Source organism: Cricetulus griseus (genome assembly GCF_003668045.3).
Source record: "Cricetulus griseus strain 17A/GY chromosome 1 unlocalized genomic scaffold, alternate assembly CriGri-PICRH-1.0 chr1_1, whole genome shotgun sequence".
Taxonomy (NCBI): domain Eukaryota; kingdom Metazoa; phylum Chordata; class Mammalia; order Rodentia; family Cricetidae; genus Cricetulus; species Cricetulus griseus.
The window spans coordinates 98330365-98352480 of NW_023276807.1; the positions used below are offsets into that span (position 1 = coordinate 98330365).

Genomic DNA, 22116 nt, shown 5'->3' on the forward strand with positions numbered 1-22116 from the left:
GGTGGTAACAGAGCTAGGACACCAAAGTCTGTTTCAAACTTGACCATAAAGTGCACACATTTACCAAAATGAAAATGACAGGCAAAACATTAAGATTGCAAAGTATTTATTTGAAAGGGATACAATTTATCAAACCCCACTTTCCACTTTAATGGCAGTTCGTCCCCACATGGTCTTTCCAGGCTCCTTCAAATTCTTTATCAACTACTCAAGCCTGTAATTAAAGCCACATTTTTAAACTACATAAACGAAGGAGCCTCTTGAACCATGTCCTAAATCTTACTGCCAAACATAACGTCACTAAAATCACTCAATGGTATTAAGTACGAGCGACAACCGACGAGCAAACCGGCCGAGAAGCTAAGTCCATCTTTGCTTTTACTGGACATCCAACAACAAAGCCAAGTGGGCAGTAAAAGCCTCGCCGGTCACCGCACAGTCCTGACCACCTCCTGGCCCCTCGCTGGGCCCACTTCCTCTGCAGCCCCGGCCCGTCGCGCGGAGAAGGCGGGCCCCCCGGCAGGCCGTCTGAGCCGGTCGGGGACAAGCAGCAAAAGGGACCCCCTCCCCCGGAAAGGCGCGGCACTTCCTCCGCCAGCCGCAGGCCCACCTGACCACTGTCCCAGCCCGCTCCGCCTCCCGCCCTCCCGGGGGGACCCCCACCCCACGCCCCGGCCCCGCGGCAGGACGCGCCGGTGAGCGCTCACCTTCTTGCCCTTCTTGCCCTCCTCCTCCATGTCGCCGCATGCGGCCCCCGCCCGCCCCGGGAGCCCCACCGCCAGCGGCCGCTACATGCTCGCTCTGAGCCCGCCACCCCCGCGCTCACCGCGCCGCCGGCCCGCCCGCAGTCTCCGCCCCGGCCGCGCCCCACCCGCACTTCCGGACCTAGGGAGCCGGCCCACCGCAGAGACCCCGCCCCCTCATGCCCCGCCCACAGCCTCGGCACGCCCGCACTTCCGGCCCGAGGGAGCCGGGAGGCCCACGGAGGCCGCGGTCTTGCCGGGTCTAGAGGCCCTTCCTGAATGCACCGGTAGAGACCAAGGATCACACCTGACCCCTCCACGCCGAGGGAGCACGCCTTCCTTCCCTACAACCCGTCCCCTCTGAAAAGGCGCCCCCCCACACCCCTGCTCGCCCGAACACTTCAGGCCGCGAGAGCACGCGCGGGAGTGGCTCCAACTTTTCAATTCTGCCGCCATCTTTAGGGAGGCCGACTTCCCAGCCTGCCTCGCGATCAAGGAGGCGGGCTTCAAGCCCCTGGGAAGGGGCAGGGCCAGTATTCAACCCTGATTCTGGGCGCGCTGCCAATTGGCTTTTCTTGCTTGTTACTCTGAGCCAGCCACACAAGGAAACCCTTTTCTAGTAACTTTCTGTTCTGGCTGGGTGTGGCGGCCCACTCCTGAGTAATCCTAGCACTTGACTGGTAGAGACAGGAAGATCAGAAGTTCAAGGTCATCCTTAGCTACAAGAGACTTAGAAAAAAAAAAGAATCAAAATGTACAATGGCTGCCAACAGCAGCTTCCTTGGTGGTGTATGCAACCTGTTGTCTGTATGGGTTGTCCTAAGGGACGATGAAGATAGTATTCTGATGAGTATTAATGTTTCCGAGCTTATGTTGTTTCCAATCTAGTCTCAAGCCACGCACATACGCAGGGTGCATTTGGAAAGCTGGAAGGTATAGTGTGTCCAGGGTTCACATTCACATTGGTCATCATGTCCATTTGCAATAAGGAGCATCAAGCCTTATGCAGCCAACTTCCTTGGCTGCCAGAAGATCAACATCTCTAAGAAGGGAGGATTCACTTAAGTTTAATGAAAATTCATTTAAAGACATGGTAGCTGAGAAACAGCTCATGGGGTATGGCAGTGGGTCCCCTGAAAAAGTATGGACCCCATGGTCCACCAAACCACTATATTCACTAATCTCATATCCAAGTCAAGTTATTTTTAAATAAGCTTTATTCTGTCTTAGACACCTCAAGAAAATAAGAGTTAAAACAGCAAGAGCATTCAGAATAAAGTTGTAGATTTTTTTTTTTTTTTTTTAATGTGCTTTGGTGTTTTGCCATAGATGTCCAGTCCCCTGGAACTGGAATTATAGGCAGTTGTGAGCTGTCATGTGGGTGCTGGGAATTGAACCCAGGTCCTCTGGAAGAGCAGTCAGTGCTATTAACCACTGAGCCATCTCTGGAGCCCATGCTGTAGATTATTAACAGTCATCATATATAGTTAACCACATTCAGAGAACAGTTTCAGAGAAGCAGATGGTTTTCAAAAGCATGCTGCACCCCTAACAGGCCTCTATTCTGCTGTTACGCCAATCCACAGTAAGGACTTTGCTGATGGTACATTAACACTAAATGAAGCCCAGATTTATTTTAAAATACTAAGTATCCTGCTCATTGTAATATGTTCTCTCAGGGCCATGTGCACTTCTCCTTTATAATAAGGAGTCACACCCTCAAATAAATATGACTCCTTCCCTTCCAGTCTGTAGTTCCACCGTGAGTTGGGGGAGACTCATGAATTCCTTCCCACTCCATGCTAGAACGTTGACTGGTTTGATCTTGTGCAGGCCTTATACAAGCATCCACAGCTGCTATGAGTTCATGAGTGCAGTACTGTCATGTCCAGAAGAAGACACTGTTACACTGTTTTGCTCCAGCCCTCTCCAGAAACCTCTGGCTTTTTTTTTTTCTTTTTGTTTTTTGAGGCGGAGTCTTTCTATGTAATTCTGGCTGCCTTAGCACTTGCTATGTAGAGCATGGTGGCCTAGAAATCACAGAGATCTACATGTCTCTGCCTTCCAAGTGCTAGGGTTAAAGGCATGCACCACCACCACCACCACCACTACCACTACCTGCACCACTGGCTTTCATAATCTTTCTACTCCCTCTTCAGTGATCATTCCTGACCCTCAAGGAGGGTGTGATGTAGATCCCCATTTGTGGTTGAGCACCATGGTTACTTATTCTATGCAGTGTTCTCGTCTTAACCACTGAATCATCTCTCTAGCCTCTATGGCCTGTATTTTATTTCATCTTTTCACAATTGTAGTTGCTAGATGGGAGTCTAAATGAATGTTATTTTTCTCTTCCCATTCTGACCAAAGCTGTGAACAAAACTCAGGCAAGCAAGCTTAAGAAATAGTTCCACAGGCTGGGGCTCGATCTGGTTTGGCACAGTCCCTTCTTCTAATAATACAACCTTTACTTCACACACTATGTACAAACATCCTCTCTGAACAATTGCATCTGACAGCCTTGGACAAACATACTTTTCTCTTTGAAAAATAGTACAAATTTCTCTGCCCCTAACAATCAAATTTAGACAGTTTCTACTCAGCTATGTCTCTAAAGCATCCTGGTAGAGGATAGGGCACTATCCAGCCTGAGATGTTTTGGGATGCCTCCACAGTACAGTAAATCTGTGGCCTGAAATAAACCTACACAGAGAATTCCCAACTTACTAACTTATGCCGGTGCATAATTAGGCATGCACATGATTAAGATCAGATGGGTTATAGAAAGGGATATGTGCAGTTGAAAAAATATTATATGGCCTAATCTATCAGTCAAAATGCACCCAACTCCTGCTCTTTTTGGTTTTTTGAGACAGGGTTTCTCTGTGGCTTTGGAGGCTGTCCTAGAACTAGCTCTTGTAGTCCAGGTAGTCCAGGCTGGTCTCGAACTCACAGAGATCCACCTGCCTCTACCTCCCAAGTGCTGGGACTAAAGGTGTGCGCCACCACCAACCAGCCAAACTCCTGCTCTTAAATCTTATAAGGAAGCCTCAAAGACTTGGCCCATGAGAACTCTGACTCATATGGATAGCCCTGTCAGATCAGTACTATAATAACTTTGCTTTGAATAAAGTTACCTTGTTTATTCTGTAAATCTGCTCAAGGCCATCAGATTGGCCTATGGGCATTTCCTACTTTTTTTGTTTGTTTTTTTGTTTTTCAAGACAGGGTTTCTCTGTGTAGTCCTGGCTATCCTGGAACTCTGTAGATGAGGCTGGCCTCAAACTCAGAGATCCACCTGCCTCTGCCTCATCAGTACTGGGACCTCCTTTTTTATTTATTATTTTTAGTTTATGTATATAAATATTTTGCTTGCATGTATCTAACCTCATATACCATGTGTGTATCTGGTTGGGGCTTATGGCAGACAGAAAAGGACATCAGATCCCCTGCAACTGGAGTTAAAGACAGCTGTGAGCTGCCGTGTAGGTGCTTGGAAGTGAACCCAGGATCTCTGGAAGAGCAGTATGTGCTCTTAACCACTGAGCAATGTTTCCAACTCCAAATTTTCTTGATTAGTGATGATGTGGGAGTGCCCAGCTCACTTCAGACAATGCCACCCGTGAGCACCAGGTGTTCCTGGATGGTATCAAAAGCATGTTGACAAGCCCTGGGGAGCAAGCCAGCAACAGCATTACTCCTTGGCCTCTACTATAGTTAGTCCTTCAGGTTCCTGCCCTGATTTACATACCTCAATGGTCTGTAACCTACAAGGTGAAATAAAACCTGAGTCTCAAGTTGGTTTTGGTCAGTGTTTTAATTTAACAATAGAAAAGCAAATATTATAACCAGGACCATTTCTAAATTTGGGGGAGATGGCAAAAACCTGGAAACCCAGGACCCTGACCACCAGTAACAGACTTATTTCCTTTCACAAATTTCTGTCTTTCTGTATTTTGGTAATGGGGGAGTAGACATCAGATTCTGCCTATAATATCAATTAAATCCTCTGGCCTTTAGTGTTGTGATTTTTTTGTTTGTGTTCTGACAAATAGAGCTTGCCTGGAGATCAGAGGGCGAAGCTAGTCACTAGTTAACCATGGAGGTCTGGAGGTCTGTACAGAGAGGAGACAGGCAGTGACAATATGGAGCAAAGACAGGAAGTGATAAGAGTTATAAGGTGCGGCATTGACAGTATCTCAGCCCCTTTCAGTCTGAGGACTTTGAGAGGTAAGAGATGACTGTGGCTGTTCCTTTGCTTCTCTGATCTTTCAGCTTTTACTCCTCCCCACCCCCCATGTCTGACTCCAGGTTTTGGGGTTTGTTTTTTTTTTTAAAGATTTTATTTATTTATTATGTATACAACATTATGCTTCCATGTATATCTGCACACCAGAAGAGGGCACCAGATCGCATAGCGGATGGTTGTGAGCCACCATGTGGTTGCTGGTTGCTGGGAATTGAACTCAGGATCTCTGGAAGAGCAGCTGGTGCTCTTAACCTCTGAACCAGCTCTCCAGCCCTAACTCCAGGTTTTTATTATTAAAACTAATTAGGATCACCAAGCGGTGGTGGCACGTCTTTAATCCCAGCACTTGGGAGGCAGAGGCAGGTGTGTCTCTGTGAGTTTGAGGCCAGCCTGGTCTACAAAGTAAGTTCCAGGACAGCGAGGGCTGTTACACAGGGAAACCCTGTCTGGAAGGGGAAAAAAAAAAAAACAACTAATTAGGGTCAGCTTCACTTTAGCACTTCTCAAAAGCAAACATATTTCCACCATGTGGCAGATGGTATGGTGGGAAGTACCCTTTTAATATTCCTTCTGCCTTAATCCATAGACACAGATGAAAGAGCACATTTAGTCTTCAACCACTCAAAATAGGTGCCTGGTATTGAAGACATTCTACAGTCTGTCATTAATGTACCTTTCCACATACATCACTTTTGGTTTGTTTTGTTTGAAATAGGGTCTCCTATGATCCAACATGATTTCCATCACAAGATGGCTTTGAATTTATAATCTTCCTGACTCTATCTTCACAGCGCTGGGATTACTGGCATGTGCCAACATTTGCAAGGTTTATTCTGTGCTAGAGAACAAATCCAAGGCTTCATGTATACTTGGCAAGCATGCTACCAACTGAACTATAATCCTCCATATTTACCACTCTGTAACACAAAATGCAGCTACAACCCCCCTTAGCATTTAGGTTGCCTCTCTGTCCCTTCTGAACCACTTGGAATGCCTCCACCTCATGTTTCTACACAGCCCATACTTCAAGTAAAACTCCATCTACTACTGATCATATAGTGATAACTATATAAATAAATTAAGATGACCAAACAAAACAAGCAGAAGTTTGCCCAGAGCTTGCTATACTAGGGGTTTTGCCATGATCATCATGTTTACAGACTCAAAGACATGCAGAGTGAAAAAGCCCTCAGGTGGTAAACATTTTGAGAATGCCCTAATTACTGGGCATGTGGCTCACTATATCTCAGTACTCAGGAGGCTATGGCAGAATGATTAGGAGCTCGAGGCCAGCCTTAGCTACCAGGTATGTTCAGGATATCCTGGGCAGGCCAGACATTGGTGGCACACACCTTTAATCCCAGGACTCAGGAGGCAGAGGCAGGCGGATCTCTGTGAGTTCAAGGCCAGCCTGGTCTACAGAGCAAGTTCCAAGACAGGCTCCAAAGTAATACAGAGAAACCTGTCTCAAAAAAACAAACAAAAAAGGATATCCTGCGCTACATGAAGCCCTGTCTGAAAAAGAACAAACAAAAATGTCCTGATTAAAGGTGGGGTTGTGGAGTCTGAAGAGATGGCTCAACAGTTAAGAGCACTGACTGCTCTTCCAGAGGACCTGGGTTCAATTCCCAGCACCCACATTGCAGCTCACAGCTCTCTCTAGTTCCAGTTCCAGGGGATCTGAAGTCCATGGAAAAACACCAAATGCACATAAAGATAAAAAAATTTAAGAAAAAAAGGTGTTCTTGTAAGGGGGACCCTGCAGGTATAGGCATGGGAATGAACTTGGAAGAGTCAAGAATAAAAACTCAGTTCAAATTAACTTTGTCAGTCTGATCAAAACTTCTAGCCAGGCAGTGGTGGTGCACATCTTTAATCTCAGCACTTAGGAAGCAGAGGCAGGCGGATCTCTCTGTAAATTCAAGGCCAACCTACAAAGCAAATTCCAGGATAGCCAGGACTATTACACAAGAGAAACCCTGTCTCCCAAAACAAAAACTTCTAGAGAGTCTAATGCCAGGGGGTTATTTTTTTCCTCCATTTTTTAAATTTAAATTACAAACAATATTGTTTTACATGTCAATTCCAGTTCCCTCTTCCTCCCCTGTCCCCCCCAATTAACACCCTACCTATTCCATACCCTTTCTGCTCCCCAGGGGGTGTGAGGCCTTCCATAGGGGGTCTTCAGAGTCTGTGATATCCTTTGGGATAGGGCCTAGGCCCTCCCCACCAGGGGGTTTATTGCCAGTATATTTAAACACAGTATAATTTAGAAAAAAGTGTCCTGGTGTAATACAATCCCTGGTACATAAGAAAGCATAATTACATGAAGACTCAACCCAGGGTACATGTCATTTCTTCCAAGAAGATGAATTATAGAGATAGGCTACCTGCACTAGCTTAATGGCCTAAGGAAGGCTCTGGCTTGGTCTTGACCTTACAGATAGCATAGAAGTCATTTGGGCTGTTAGCCACTTCTGGTCCTGGCTGTGGGAGTCCATGGTGGTACAGATAATGTAAGGGTCATTTAGATTACTAGGTATCTCCAGTCCTGGCTGTAGGAGCTAGATATGGCCTGGCCCAACAGATAACGAAGATCACGAATCCCCAGCTGTCTGGAGGCTGAAGACGACTGCCATGAATTTAAGGTTTGAGGCCACCGGGGGTTATATAAAAGGTCTCTGTCTCAAAATAAATGAATAAAAAGATGCAAAATAAAACAAAAACAAGGACAAGACAGAGAGAGGAGGAGAAAGCCTGATTAGAAACTTAGAATCTGTCCTCTGTGGGTACCTCACACATTTGGTTAGGATCTGTCTTCTGTGGGTATCTCACACAGTTGCCTAAAATATATCCACTGCGAGCACCTCACATATTTGGTTAGGGGCCCATATTTGTCTTCTTGTAATTGGTCTTAAATTGGGAGACCAATTTAATTTAAATTAAGGAAGCTGCCAATTATTATTATTATTTTGGTTTTTCAAGACAGGGTTTCTCTGTGTAACAGCTATGGCTGTTGTGGAACTCACTTTGTAGACCAGGCTGGTGTTGAACTCAGAGATCCACCTGCCTCTGCCTCCCAATGCTGTGATTACAGGAGTGTGCCACTAGCACCCAGCTGAGAAGCTGCTAATTATTAATTAGGTCCTGCATATTTGGAGCTGGCACAGAAGCTATAGATTGATTGGCTTTTTTTGATTGTCAGCATAGAACCCTTGACTTCCTGTAAGTCTGACTTATAGCAAGCTGGCTTCCTGTGTCAATGACTGTAGAGTTGGTTTCTTGTGCAACCTACTGCAGGTTGTGGGTCAGACTCATGAGAATATAAATGGTCTGATTGTTTAAGGGATTTCACACCAATGAAAACAGCTAGAACCATAACACAGTCTCATTTCTCCCAATGCACCTCTGCAAAATAGCCTTGTTTTCAGTGATACCCACTTTTCTTTATGGAGTCAGGGCTAATAAGCCTAATAAATGGCCAAAGCTAACATTGAATTTTTGATCCTTTTACCTCTCTCTTAAATACTGGGATTATCAGCCTGGCTGACTAGTCTTCTTTTTCTTTTCTTTCCTTCTTACACAGTTAATTTGTGTGTGCACTCTGCACACATGTGCTCATGCCACAGAGCAGGGTACTGTTTGGAGGACAATGGGTAGAGTCAGTTCTTTCCACCATATGGTTTCCAGGGGTTGAATTTAGGTCTTCAGGATTGGCAGGAAGCCCCTTTACCCACCAAGCCACCTCTCCAGCCACTGAATCCTGATTTCTTACCGATAAATCTCCTATCCTGCTTTATTGCTTGGACTTCTTGAACAAACATGGCCGAGCTACCCAATTACCAGACTACCCTTCATGAGGGCCACAATGTAGAGCTGATCCTTCTCTTCCTTCCAGAAGCCCAAGCTTTTCAAACCTCTGCTCCACTTCCCCACAGTGAGAGCCAGCCTGCCTCCTGGAGGTGCTCTTCTTGGCTATAGCAAGCTAGTGAACCCAACTTTGTTGGATTCCTGGTAAGTGAGGCTGTTGGACTTTGTAACCCAGCTCTACCACCTTTTCCACTAAATCTCTGGATGTGGTTTCTCCATCCTCCAGTTCCTAGTTCTGTCATATTGTATTTAACCACATTGGAGACATTTCTTCATAAGTAGCTCTGACGGGTCCAATATCCAAGGCTCTGGAGCCAGCAAGAGCTAAAGACTGAACCCTGGCTTCTCATTTCTCCAGGTGAAACCACACATAGAAGTGCCACCAAAAGCTTCTTTGGCCTGGTCTGGTCAAACCCACTATGAAAGCAGCCTCAGAGGTCCTAAATGCCTCACAGCCATCTTGGAAAACTTTGTTCCAGCTGTGGCAACATCAGATACCCCACCATCACCAAGAAAGATTTTGCTTTGGCTGTGGCCCTTTAGCTACCCTTTTGCTTCTCCAGATGATTCTGCCCCTCTACAGCCACTTTAAATGTCCCCATAGCAGTCTGTGAGGGAACATCCCCACCCCCATAATCGTCTGGACAAGAGGCCAAGTACACTTATAGAGACTGGCATAGACATACAGGTTTGTAGTTAGCAGGCAGGAGACTGCTAACCTGGCCTTTGTGTGGGTCTGCTCTTTGTGCTTATATAGCAGGTACTTCCACTGGGCTCGCTGAGCTCTCACATGTATAATCCTAGCGCTGTAGAGGCTTAGGCAGGAGGACTGATGTTGTATTGTTTTTGTACATTTTTTTCTCATTTGTCTGCTTGCTTGAGACAGGGTCTGCATAGACCTGGCTGGGTTGGAACTCACTCTGTAGACCAGGCTGGCCATGAACTCCCAGAGATCTGCAAGCCTCTACCTCCCTTTGCTGAGATTAAAAGTGTGAGCCACCACACTCGGCCTTTGATGTGAGTTTGAGACCAAAGCTTGGTGAGTTTCAGTCCACCCAGGACTACAGGGTGATGACTTGTCTCAAAATACCAAAGTGAGTGAGTAAAGAAGCAGATGCAGCACTCTTCTCACTGCCACAGAGTCAATCCAGGGACACCTCCACTCTGTACACTGAAGCATCAATCATAGTCGAGCCACTCTGAGATGGTTTTATTTTGCTTGTTTGTGATTTCTATCTCTGGAAGAGCAGATTGCTCTCATTAACATTAAGGAGTTGATAGCACCAAGGATTATTAGCTCTGAGTAGTTGCCAGCTGGTCTCCAATAGCTGCAGCAGAAGCTCCTAGAAGAGCCTGTTAGAAAACTGCAGGAAGAGCTTCGGGCTCCAGCTGCTGGGAAGGCTGCAGATTAAAGCTCTGGGTGCTGGAAGAGCAGCAGGGAGCCACTAAGAGCTGAGAGATGCTGTCACTCGGAGCCCAGAGCTACTAACACTAAGGAAGCTGCACTTTGCCTACTTTGATTTCTATTTACACCAGAGCAAAAGAGGCCAGGCATGAGGGCACAATCGTGTAATCCACTTAAGAGCAGAGACAGGAGGATCAGTAATTCAAGGTCCTAGCAAGGTCAAGGCTAGCCCAGCTACATAACACCTTGTCTCAAAAAAACAGCTGATACAATCTACCTACCTGATGCTTCTACCAATGGGTTTTGTATTAGTCATTTTCTGTTCCATGTGATGATATCTTGATTGTACAAACTCCCAATCTTATGCTAACGAGGTAAGGTGTGATGGTGGCTTGCTCCATTCTCTGACCTTCAGACAGACTTTATTTGTACAACCAAGATGTCACCATACATCATAATCAAGGCAACTTATAGAAAGAAGAGTTTATTTGGGTGCATGGTTTCAGAGGGATAAAAGTCCATCACTGTAATAGTAGAGAGACAGTAGCAGGCTGGAGCTGGAAGCTGAGAGCTCACATCTTGAACTGCAAGCACAAAGCAGACAGGACAAATGAAATGGCAGGAGTTTTTAAACTCTCAAAGCCCTCCTCCAGTACATACTTCCCCCAAAAAGATTGAACCAAACCTCCTAAACCTCCCAAGACAGCATTACCCACTGGAGACCAAGTGTTCAAATATACACGCCTATGCAACACTTGTTCATCCAAAGTGTGACAGACTTGAAAAGAGCCTTGATCTATGGTTTAATTTTATCCTGTAACTATAAAAAGTCCATGATCTCTATAACCATATCTGGAGGTGACATATTCTTGTTTCCTACAGATGTTTGCCTGACCACCCCCCAAAAAATTAGCAATTTGACTCTGGAACAACAGTTTTAGCCAAAGTGGCTTACAATATGTTGTCAATATGAAGTAATGGCTCTTTAAAGGAAATAAAGTATGGGTGACCACGATGGAGAAACATGGATTCAAGCTACCTTGAATAACATGTTCCACCATGGAAGGGGGGTGTCTTAGTTAGGGTTTCTATTGCTGTGAAGAGACACCATGACCAGGGCAATTTTTATAAAGGAAAACATTAAACTGGGGCTAGCTTACAGTTCAGAGGTATAATCCATTATTATCATGGCAGGTGGTATGCAGGCAGACATGGTGCTGGAGGAGCTGAGTGTTCTAAATCTTGATCCACAGCCCACAGGAAGTGAACTGTGTCACTGGTTAGAGTTTGAGCAAAGGAGAACTCAAAGCCCACCCCACAGTAACACACTTCCTCCAATAAGAGCACACCTACTCCAACAAAGTCATACCTCCTAATAGTGCCACTCCCTTTGTAGACCATTTTCTTTCAAACCACCACAGGGGTTACATGAGCTTTTATAGCCAGAGCAATAGAAACCCTTAAGTTGACAGGTTTACTACTTATATTGATATGAGCATCAGGTAAGCCTGATACAGCAAAGTGCATCTGTAGATTTCAGAAACTGTATCATTTTTTAAGGTTTATTTATTTATGATGTATACAGTGTTCTACCAGATCTCATTATAGATGGTTGTGAGTTCTCATTATATATGTGGTTGCTGGGAATTGAACTCAGAACCTCTGGAAGAGCTGTCAAGGCTCTTAACCACTGAGCCATCTCTCCAGTCCCAGAGGCACACACCTTTAATCCCAGCACTTGGGAAGGCAGAGTGGATCTCTGAGTTCAAGGCCAGCCTGGTCTACAGAGTGAGTTTCAGCCAGGGCTACAGAGAAACTCTATCTCCAAAAACCAAATAAAATGAAAGACTAAAAATAGCCCCAGATTTTGCAACTTGAGCTGAATATTCCATTTCTACACAATCATGGTGTCCTAGTCAGTCAAAACAGTTTGTTCGATCTTCATTACAGATGTGGTATCAGGGTTCTTCAGTGCTCAACTGCTTTATCTGGGCACTATATAGGGTGAGAGGGCATTTATCTGCTTCTGAGAGGGCATTATGATCTAGAGATTGTTCTTTCATTATGTTTTAGACCTAGGAACCAGAAAATACAAACTCATTGAGACTTTAACTCTGAAGGGACTGAGTATTAAGTAAATGTGGACTTACCAAGTGTACTCACATCTCAAAGATGAATTCATATAGCTTTTTATTTATTTTTTGAGGCAAGATCTCATGTGTCCCAGACTATGTAGACAAGGATAGTCTGGGATTACAGACATGGATTACTATACCTAGTTTATGAGGTCCTGAGGACTGAATCTTTATATGGCTTTGAGCTTGCTAGGTAAGTACTCTACCCAACTGACTATATCCCTTCCTGACAAGAAGTGACTATCAGGGGCTGGAGTGATGGACGGCTCAGTGGTTAAGATGAGCCTACTCTTCCAGAGGACCAGAATTTGATTCCCAGCTCACAAGCAGCTGTAACTTCAGTTGTAAGGGATCCAGTGCCCTCTTCTGGCCTTAAGAGGCACACACATAGTACACAGACATACATGCAGTCAAAACACCCATACTGTGCTGGCTAATTAATGTCAACTTGATACATGCCAGAGTTATCTGAAAGGAGGGAACCTCAATTGAGAAAATGTCTCCATAAGATCTGAATGTAAGCCAGGTGGTGGTGGCACGCGCCTTTAATCCCAGCACTTGGGAGGCAGAGGCAGGCAGATCTCTGTGAGTTTGGGGCCAGCCTGTTGTACAGAATGAGTTTCAGGACAACCAGGGCTATTACACAGAGAAACCCTGTCTCAAAAAACCAAAACCAAAATAAAACGAGATCATTCTTAATTAATGATTGATGGGGAAGGGCCCAGCCCATTGTGGGTGTGCCATCCCTGAGCTGGTGGTCCTGGGTTCTATAAAAAAGCAGGCTGAGCAAGCCATGATGAGCAGCCAGTCAGCAGCCTCCATGGCCTCTGCATCAGCCCCTGCCTACAGGTCCCTGCCCTGCTTGAGTTTCTGCCCTTGCTGCTTTTGATGATGAACTGTTACATGGAACTGTTATGTGAAATAATCCTTTCCTCTCCAAGATGCTTTTGGTCATGGTGTCTTATGACAATTTTAATGACTAACATAAGTAGGGGTTATTTTGTTGTTGTCCCCCCCCCCCAAACAGGGTTTCTCTGTGTAGCTTTGTAGCCTGTCCTGAACTGTATTTATAAAACAGAGATCCACTTGCCTCTGCCTCTTGAGTGCTGGGATTAAACGTGTGTGTGCCACCACCACCTGGCTGAGGTTAATTATTTTTTAATTATATTTATTTAATGTGCTTGTCCATGAATTTCACACTGGGTTCAGGAAGTCAGAGAACAACTTGTGTGAGTTGGTCCCCTCCTTCAACCACATATATGCCAATGATCAACTCTGGTCATCTGGCTTAGTGTTAAGTGCCTTTACCCAATGAGCCATCTTGTTAGCCCAAGACAAGCAGGTTTTGCACTTTGGAGTCAAGGAACAAGCTCTTGTCACCAAGACATTGAAAGATGGAGCTTCTAGTCCCTTGACAACTACATTTCAAAGAGACAACTTTCAGCTTGGCCCAGTGGCACAGACTTGTAATTCCAGCTACTTGAATGTGTAGATCCCCTGGAACTGGAGTTAAAGACAATTGTGAACCACCATGTGGGTGCTGGGAATTGAACCTGGGTCCTCTGTAAGCAGCAAGTGCTCTTTTTTTTTTCTTTTTACGTTTTCAAGACAGTTTTTCTGTGTACCACTGGCTGTCCTGGAACTGGCTCTGTAGACCAGGCTGGCCTTAAACTCAGAGATCTGCTTCCATAGTGCTGGGATTAAAGGTGTGAGCCAGCACTACCTGGCTAGCAAGTGCTCTTAACTGCTGAGCCATTCTTATAGCCTCAAGAATTATTGTGTTCATGCATGTGCTCTAGTGTGTGTGTGTGTGTGTGTGTGTGTGTGTGTGTGTGTGTGTGTGTGTAATATGTGTGTGAGCATGCACAGTCCACAGCCCACAAGTGGAGATTGAAAGGAAAAGTATTGGTTTAGGATCTTCAAGACCAAGTTCTCAGCACAAAGGACATTTATTTGTCCCAGAGGGACAGAGGGCAGGGAATAAGAGACAAAGACAGAAAATAGAGGGAGAGGGAGAGAGGGAAGGGACAAAGAGTAGAGGAGTCAGACATGGCACATGGGAAAATGGCAGTTTATAAAGGTACAAGGGAAAACCCTGTGTTAGGATGGTGTTTAACTGGGCATGTTAATTAGGCGAGCCAAAAGGAACTTTTGATTGCTAGACTTTCTCTGATAGCTAGACCTTGGTATTTAGCCTCAGGGGGAGAAAGTGGTCAAATGAGGGAATGTAATCCAACGGCTTTAGAAAGTAGAGGGAATGGGAAAGAAGGCCTGCCAGAGTAATGCTCACCACCCTCAAGATAGCCAGAGTCTCTTCAGAGATGAACAACTTGCTGGAGTTGGTTTTCCTTCCACCATATGGTTTCTGGGGTTCAAACTCAGGCTCATCAGCAAGGGGCACTGACCCACCTTCCTGGGCCAAGAATAGTCTTAACCCCTTTTCAGGTGTCAGCTGTGTTTTATGTCACCAGTAGCTTAAGGAGACCAGGCCACCTACCACCCACCCACCCCACCCCCCAAAAAAAAATGAGGGCTGGAGTGATGACTCAGTGGTTAAGAGCACTGGCTGGCTGTTCGTCTAGAGAACCTGGGTTCAATTCCCGGCACCTACATGGCAGCTCACACCTGTAACTACAGTTCCAGGACTTCTGACATTCTTACACAGACATATATGCAGGCAAAACATCAATTAATATAAAATAAAAATAAATTTAAAAAATTTCATGAAAGGGCTGAGGGAATAGCCGCTCTGAGCAGATTGTGGCTACAAGCTTTCTTAACCATTCTTATTTTGTTTTGTTTTTCGAGACAGGGTTTTTCTGTGTAGCTTTGGAGCCTATGCTGGCACTCACTCTATAGACCAGGCTGGCCTCGAACTCACAGAGATCCACCTGCCTCTGCCTCCCGAGTGCTGGGATTAAAGGCATGTGCCACCAATGCCCGGCTTCTTAACCATTCTTGTCCTGCAGCAAAACACATTTAAGTTTCAGATTTAGGACAAACGGCTGAGGTGCCTATCTAACATAACAAAGCATCCCTCATTCCCTACCTGTTACAGCATATCCCACCCTCTACCCTGAATTCTCCAACCCAGGGACTTGCCCTAGAGGCTCTTCCCTATATAATCCAGACATAGTGGTTAGCCTTCCCTCTTTTTTGGCTCTTTGTCCTTCTGGCTGCTACATCTGGTTCCCCTCTCTCCCCACATGGAGAGCTTGGTCGTCTCCACTCTGGACTCTTTCAAATATCCCTGCCTCTGCCTATGCCCTCCCATGTATCTGTAACGAACTCCTCCACCACACCTCCACCACACACATTTTTTTTTTCATTCAACTAAATTCATGATGCAGTCATGTTAGAAGAATTTCAAAAAAAAAAAAAAAAAGGCAGGCATATATTTTAAAAGGAGAGAAAATGAAAATTCTGGAAGGGTTTTCTTTCTTGCCCCTCTCATTTGTGTTGGTTGGTCCATCCGAGGCCCCCGCGTCCACATCTCGCCCAGCCCGGGCACCTACCCCTATGGGACAGCCCGGGCTGCCTAGGCTCCGTACCATTCCAGCCCCTAGCTGTGACACCCGGGTGGAACATGGGAGAAGATTTGGAGGGTGGCCACGAGGTCTGAGGACTACCTGTGACCGCCAGCCACCACTAGGGCGGGCCCAAAGCCCAAAGAGCCCAGAGCCCGCGCTCAAGGCCACGCCCTGGGCCCGATGACATCACCAACTTGGAGCCCGCGCACAAGGCTTCGGGGAGGGGCTGCGTGATGACGTTAGACGCTTGCGTGGCTCGGTGATCTGCCGATGACGGTAAATATGTGTGCGCGTGCGCGGGTTGCAGCCATGGCTGTGCCGTCCGCGTTCTTGTATGCTGGGTCTCTCGCCTTTTTTGCATCTACGGCCATCCGGGACCAGGAGTCATGCCGGGCTATTCTGAAGCCAGGTAGGGATCGAAGGGCTCTGTGGCGGGAGGCAGGAGGTCAGGCTGCGGTGGAGTAGGGATGGTGTCCTATGGGGAGACACGTGCGACGGGTACCTTGTCCCAAACCTCAGCGACCCCTGCCCAAGCATGGAGGTTCTCCCTCCGAGAGATTCTGTCACCCGAGAGTTTCGAGGGGCTATAATTGAGTGATAGGCACAGGTCGGGGCTGTATGTGTTTTGTCCCCCTTTAGATGGAAATCGAGGCCAGGTGGATGGACCCACAGCGTGGAAGGGCTGACCGGCCTCCTCTGGAAGATGTTCTGGTAAGTTAGTTGTGAAAGCCGGGCGCTGCCAGTCTGGAACTGGGCCCTCACTTCTCTGAACCATACTCGAATTAACTTAATGTGTCGAATTTTTCTCCAGCCTCGAAAATATATCTTGAGAAGATTAAGGAAGAAGAGATCATTTTTTTTTGTCCAGGTGTGTATATTATTTCTGTGGTCACGAGTTTAAGAAACACTTCTAAAATTAGTGTGTCACATAATGTAGCAGCTTATATTGTCTAATCTTTTAAATGAGATAGCCACTTCCGGAGAGCCTTCCTCACTCTCTCCGGGAAAGTAGAGGTAATCTGGGCTCTCTGGAACTAAACTTGGTGTCTAATTCGCCTTCAGGACTAATTCTCTCCTCCAGAGTTCTCGGAGGACTTTGGTTGGCCGGGGAGACTTGAGTGGTGTCCTTAGCAAGCCTCCAGCGTGCTTGGGTCTGCAGTGACCCTGTGCATTCCTACAGTGCTTGCCAGAACAGCTTTGAAGTGGTTTGAGGCCTTGCCCTGCCCTCTCCAGAGCAAGGTTATAGAAATTTCAGACAATATAGCAGACACCTACCACGGTAAACTTCAAGTGAATAGAATTTACAAATGCTGCACTTCCTTGTTTGGTTATTTTTTCAAACTAGTGAAAAAGTTGCACAGTTGTGGTGTAGAGGCAAATAAGTCGTGATTATACTTTTTCTATGCTCCAGGGTTAATGCAAACTATTAAATCCTTAAAACAATTACAAAGTACATGGCATGAAAACCAGGTGTGGTAGCACATGATTTGATGATTTACAGGACTTGGGCGGCAGGCATGTGGGTCCTGGAGCTAGTTCTTAGAAGGCAAGAGAGTCAGGGACTGAGGGCCTGCGGATCGTGGAGGCCTGGCCAGTGTGCCAGTACTTAAGGTTTCATGTAGGTTAAGCTGGCCTGAAATTTAGGTGAGGATGACCTTGAATTCCCAGTACTCCTGCTTCAGCTTCAGTGGCTCAAAGTTTTGGGGTTACAAGCATTTTCATGCTTGGCTTGGCACGTTTCATGCCAATGGTTTCACTGGATTTCCCTGAATGCAGAGATCTGCCTGCCACTGATTCCAAGTGTTGGGATTAAAGGTGTGTGTCCTCATTCCAAATCTTTAATTCTTTATTGTTTTTTGGGGGTGTTTCCTCCCAAGACAGGGTTTCTTTGTGTGGCCTTGGCTATCCTAGAACTAGCTTCCTAGACTAGGCTAGCCTCAAACTCACAGAGATCCACCTCCAAGTGCTGGGATTAAAGGCGTGTTCCACCACTGTCTGGCCCAAATCTTATATTCTACTTATTTTATGTATGTGTGTGGTCCATGGGTGGCACAGCTCATGGAGGTCCAAAAGCAACTTGCAGGAGTTGGTTTCCTCCCTCCGCTCTAGTTCTGTGTGTCCAGGGGTTTCCCAGCAGGAACTGTCAGGCTGAAATTTGATAGCTGGTATCTCTAGCCCTACAGCTTTCCGGAGAGGATGGGAAGCTTGGGTTGAAGGGTTTGTCCTGTTCTTGGTGTAGGAGCTGTGGGGTAAATGAAGTAGACAGTCCCCAGCTTACTATTGAGGCTTCCCAGCTCACTGACTCTTTCTTTAGTCTAGGAAACCCAAGATGCTGGAACTAGAAGAGACCTGAAATGACACATCAGTGGTTATCAGGCTGTCTCATGGAACTTCTGAAGAGGTAAGGATGCAAGAAGACACTATTAGGTCACTTCTGGATTTTTGTTCCTGTTTTGAGGAAGTGTCTCCTGTTAGACAGACCTCAAAGTCTGTATAACCAAGGATGGCTTTGAACTCCCTGACTCATGCTTCCACCTCCCCAAGAGTTTGAATTATGGGCCTATACCAACAAGCCTAAGCTTCACTTTTGTTTGTGATAAGTTGTCCATCAGCCACCAGGTATTTAAAAACAGTAGCCAATGAGGTGGTGGTTCGTGCCTTTAATCCAAGCACTTTGGAGCAGAGGCAGATGAATCTCTGGGAGTTTGAAGACAGCCTGGTCTCCAGAGTTACAAAACAGCTGTAACACAGAAACAAAAACAAGCAACAACCAAAGGAAAAAAACAGTGGCCTTCCCATAAGTCATGTGATTGACTCTCAGAAAGGTTAGCTGTGTTAAAGTTTATAAGACTATTTCAGAACTTCCAGTATCTGGGTTCCTTGGCCCTGATACTTGGAGATGACATTTGATTGCCTTTGTGGTTTGAGTTCAGCATGGTATTCTGGTCATGATATGTCTAGCTGGATTGGGTGTGGGTGCAGGCCTTTTGGCTCACTTGGTGCAATCAGGATCAGAAACTTGGCATAGGCTTTGCTATTGCCCCTCATGGCAGTGGGCATTCATAGCATTTGGTTTTGTGGTGTTTCCTAATTTTAACTGTATGGCATTTCTAATCTCTGCAGATGAGGAAACGGGCCAGATTTGAAGCCTGCTATTTGTTTGTCACCCCTCTAAAAAGAATCAGCAGTTTCTGGTTCTTGGCCCGAGTTGCTGTGTTTCAGGACAAGTGTGTTTGGCAGATACTGTCTTCCTAGTCTCAGTGACGGATATTGGAGGTGGCAAAAGGAAAGCAGACCTGCTATCCAAGCTCTTAGGAGGTAGAGGCAAGAAGATCATGGATTCAAGGCCAGCCTGGGCTACAAGAGACCCAGTCTCCAAAAAAGATAAATAAATGGAGTTTTATCTGATTCGCCTTAGTCTGTTTTTTCCATTTTTGTGTGTTAAAGAAGCTAGCTCTAAGCCGGGCAGTGGTGGCGCACACCTTTAATCCTGGCACTCCAGAGGCAGAGACAAGTGGATCTCTGAGTTCGAGGCCATCCTGGTCTACAGAGTAAGTTCCAGGACAGGTTCCAAAGCTACACAGAGAAACCCTGTCTCAAAAAACCAAAAAAGGAAAGAAACTGACTCTGGTGGCAAGCTCAGTCCAAATGAACCAAGGTCACTAGGGCACTTGTGGTTTTGAGGCAGGGGCCCAAGTGTCCTCTTGCCTCATCCCTGGATATACTTGGGAGTGGCCATTTGGGTGTGGTGGTCACCTCAGCTATGTGGGAGGGGTAAGGCACATAGGAACTACCCTGAGAGCCTAAGGATCTGCTCTTGGTTGATGGCTCTGCAGTCAAAGGTATATGCTTCCAGTGCCCATTCAGGCAGCTCAACAGCTGTAACTCCAGTTCTAGAAGGTGTGATAACCCTGTGTCTTTACAGCCAACTGAAGGTTGGTTAAGAGCTGTAGCTGCTCTTCCAGGGGACTTGGGTTCAATTACTTACAGTCATTTAAAATTTGTTCCAGGGAATCCAATACCCTCTTCTGGCCTCCTTGGGTACAAGTACACAGACACATTTTAGGCAAAAACTACATTTTTAAAGTATTTGAAAACCCATACAAGTGCTGGGTGTTGGCACTGCACATCTTTAATCCCTACACTCTTGGGAGACAGAGGCAGGTGGATCTGTTCGGAGGCCAGCCTGGTCTACAGAGCGAGTTCCAGAACAGCCAGGGCTTCATAGAGAAACCCTGTCTTGAAATGACCCCCCCCCAAAAAAAAAAACATACAAGTTACCTCTTCCTATACCAGTAGTTATTACCCATACATATTACATATACCAGAAGTATCAGGATGGAGGATAGGAAGCCAAGAGAGTGATGATCCCCTGAGGGTCAATCTATTCAGTGTAGTCTAACCCATAGAGGGTTAGATCACACAGCATTATTGTCAGGAAATGTAGTGCGAAAGGCCTGGCAAAATCAGCCATTGAGGATACAGTGAGTAAATTTTAGGTTTCATTACTACTGACAGTGAATAGAACAGTGCTCAGAGATGCCAGACCCCGACCCTGTTGAGCACAACAAAAACTACCCAAATAGATGCCGCCATATGTGAAGGCAAAAGGGAAAGCCCCCGCCCCCAACACACACATACAAACTTTAAAAATAGATTAAAAAGCTGTAGTTCAGCAGCTGGAGATAGCTCAGTGGTTTAGAGCCCTGACTGATCTTCAGAGGACCTAGGTTCAATTCCCAGCACCCACATGACAGCTCTGTACACCCACATCCTGTAACTCCAGGATCCAATACCCTCACGAAGACATACAGGCAAAACACCAAAAAGAAAAAGCTGTGGTTCAGTTTTAAGGGGGAAACAGGTACTTAGGGGAAGACCAGAAGTGCATGTGTGTGCAAACACACACACACACACACACACACACACACACCATCATAGATGGCCAATTTGGCCCTGAGCTAGACAACAGTAAAACTACAAGTGTTTCTTCAGTCCCCAGCAGACTTGAGTGGGTGGTGGCCCCACCCTATTATTCTGTCTGCATGATGCTGAGTTCTGCTAGTCTGATTTTATAAGGCCCATGTCATGAGGGAACTTAAAGTGGCTATAACCTGTTCATAGTGACCAGCCATTCTTAAAGACAACTGGAGCCTCTGAAAGGGCCCAGGGTTGGTTCAATCCAGGAAGGAATTAAATGTGATGCCATCCCCTTGGCTTCAGTAATGTGAAATGAGAGTAACTCTGTGTGTCATGGAAGTCAATGCAAGCATGGTTGTGCAAGCCCCCGGAGTGGGAGAGGCTGAGTCATAGGCTGGGGAAACAGAATCTAATACTACACCCACGGGTCAATCTCTGACCTAAGAATGGTCTTGGGATTTTTAAGTGGTTAGGAAGAAAAAACCTAAAAGCACTATATCATGATAGGTGAATTTTTTTTGTCGATTACAGAGTTCTTTGTCTCAGATTTTACTGGAACTCAATCACGTCACTTCTTGATTCAATCAGCACAAGTCACGGGTCTTTTTAAGGCCTGGAGTTTTGGGAAATGAAACCCAATGGTGGGGTGGGAGTCCCCACGTTGGGGAAACCCTACCAAAGCAATACCCCAGGAAACTGGGGATGGAGTGCGTCTGTGCCAGGCTTAAAAGGATGCAGCCTGGCTGCCCCAGGGTAAAGCCAGAGCCCTGCTACTGGATCTGGAGTATTTTTGGCCAGTGGTACATGTTATCACTAATGGTACCTGCTTTTACCACATGGTGGATAAGAACTTACAATTTCATTAGGTATGTTGCATTATCAAATAATTTAAAAAATCAAATGAAATGATTGAAATACAATTATCAGCTGGGCGGTGGTGGCAACATACCTTTAATCCCAGCACTCAGAAGGCAGAGGCAGGTGGATCTCTGTGAGTTGGTCTACAAAGTGAGTTCCAGGACAACCATGGATACACAGAGACCCTGTCTCAAAAAAACCAAAAGGAAAAAAAAAAAAAAAAAAAGGGAAAAGAAATACAATAGTCAGGTTTTTGTGAATATAAGAACTCTCAAAGTTGACCTGAAAATAACTCATATTTGGGAACTTTAGGGCTTGCCATCTACCCTCCTCCCAGAATGAGGGAAGGGAGCAGAGAGGGCTGCCCCCAGGGCAGGCCTTGTAATCAGAAGGACTGCACAGAGAA

The 22116-nt window shown here is 45.9% G+C and overlaps 1 protein-coding gene, 1 long non-coding RNA gene, 1 other non-coding gene and 1 pseudogene across 4 annotated transcripts in view; 3 read left to right on the forward strand and 1 right to left on the reverse strand.

Moving 5' to 3' along the window:
• Ccm2 (CCM2 scaffold protein) overlaps positions 1 to 845 on the reverse strand; it is a 55870-nt gene extending 55025 nt beyond the window's left edge. Inside the window, exon 1 of one of the 2 annotated variants that reach the window (XM_027388148.2) lies at positions 708 to 845. In XM_027388148.2, the coding sequence (XP_027243949.1) occupies positions 708 to 737 (30 nt within the window). In that variant the 5' untranslated portion in view covers positions 738 to 845. The remainder of the gene's footprint in view (positions 1 to 707) is intronic. The other variant, XM_027388150.2, reaches the window with a different exon arrangement.
• A 650-nt stretch (positions 846 to 1495) lies between these two features.
• Positions 1496 to 1584, forward strand: LOC113832411 (annotated as a pseudogene).
• Positions 1585 to 16179: 14595 nt separating this feature from the next.
• Positions 16180 to 19340, forward strand: LOC100766606. The gene is made up of 5 exons (XR_003479676.2): positions 16180 to 16341; positions 16572 to 16643; positions 16744 to 16800; positions 18247 to 18333; positions 19056 to 19340. It is a non-coding gene; the product is annotated as an uncharacterized LOC100766606 (long non-coding RNA).
• LOC113832414 lies at positions 17061 to 17193 on the forward strand. Its single transcript, XR_003479688.1, has one exon. It is a non-coding gene; the product is annotated as a small nucleolar RNA SNORA9 (small nucleolar RNA).
• Positions 19341 to 22116: the final 2776 nt, after the last annotated feature.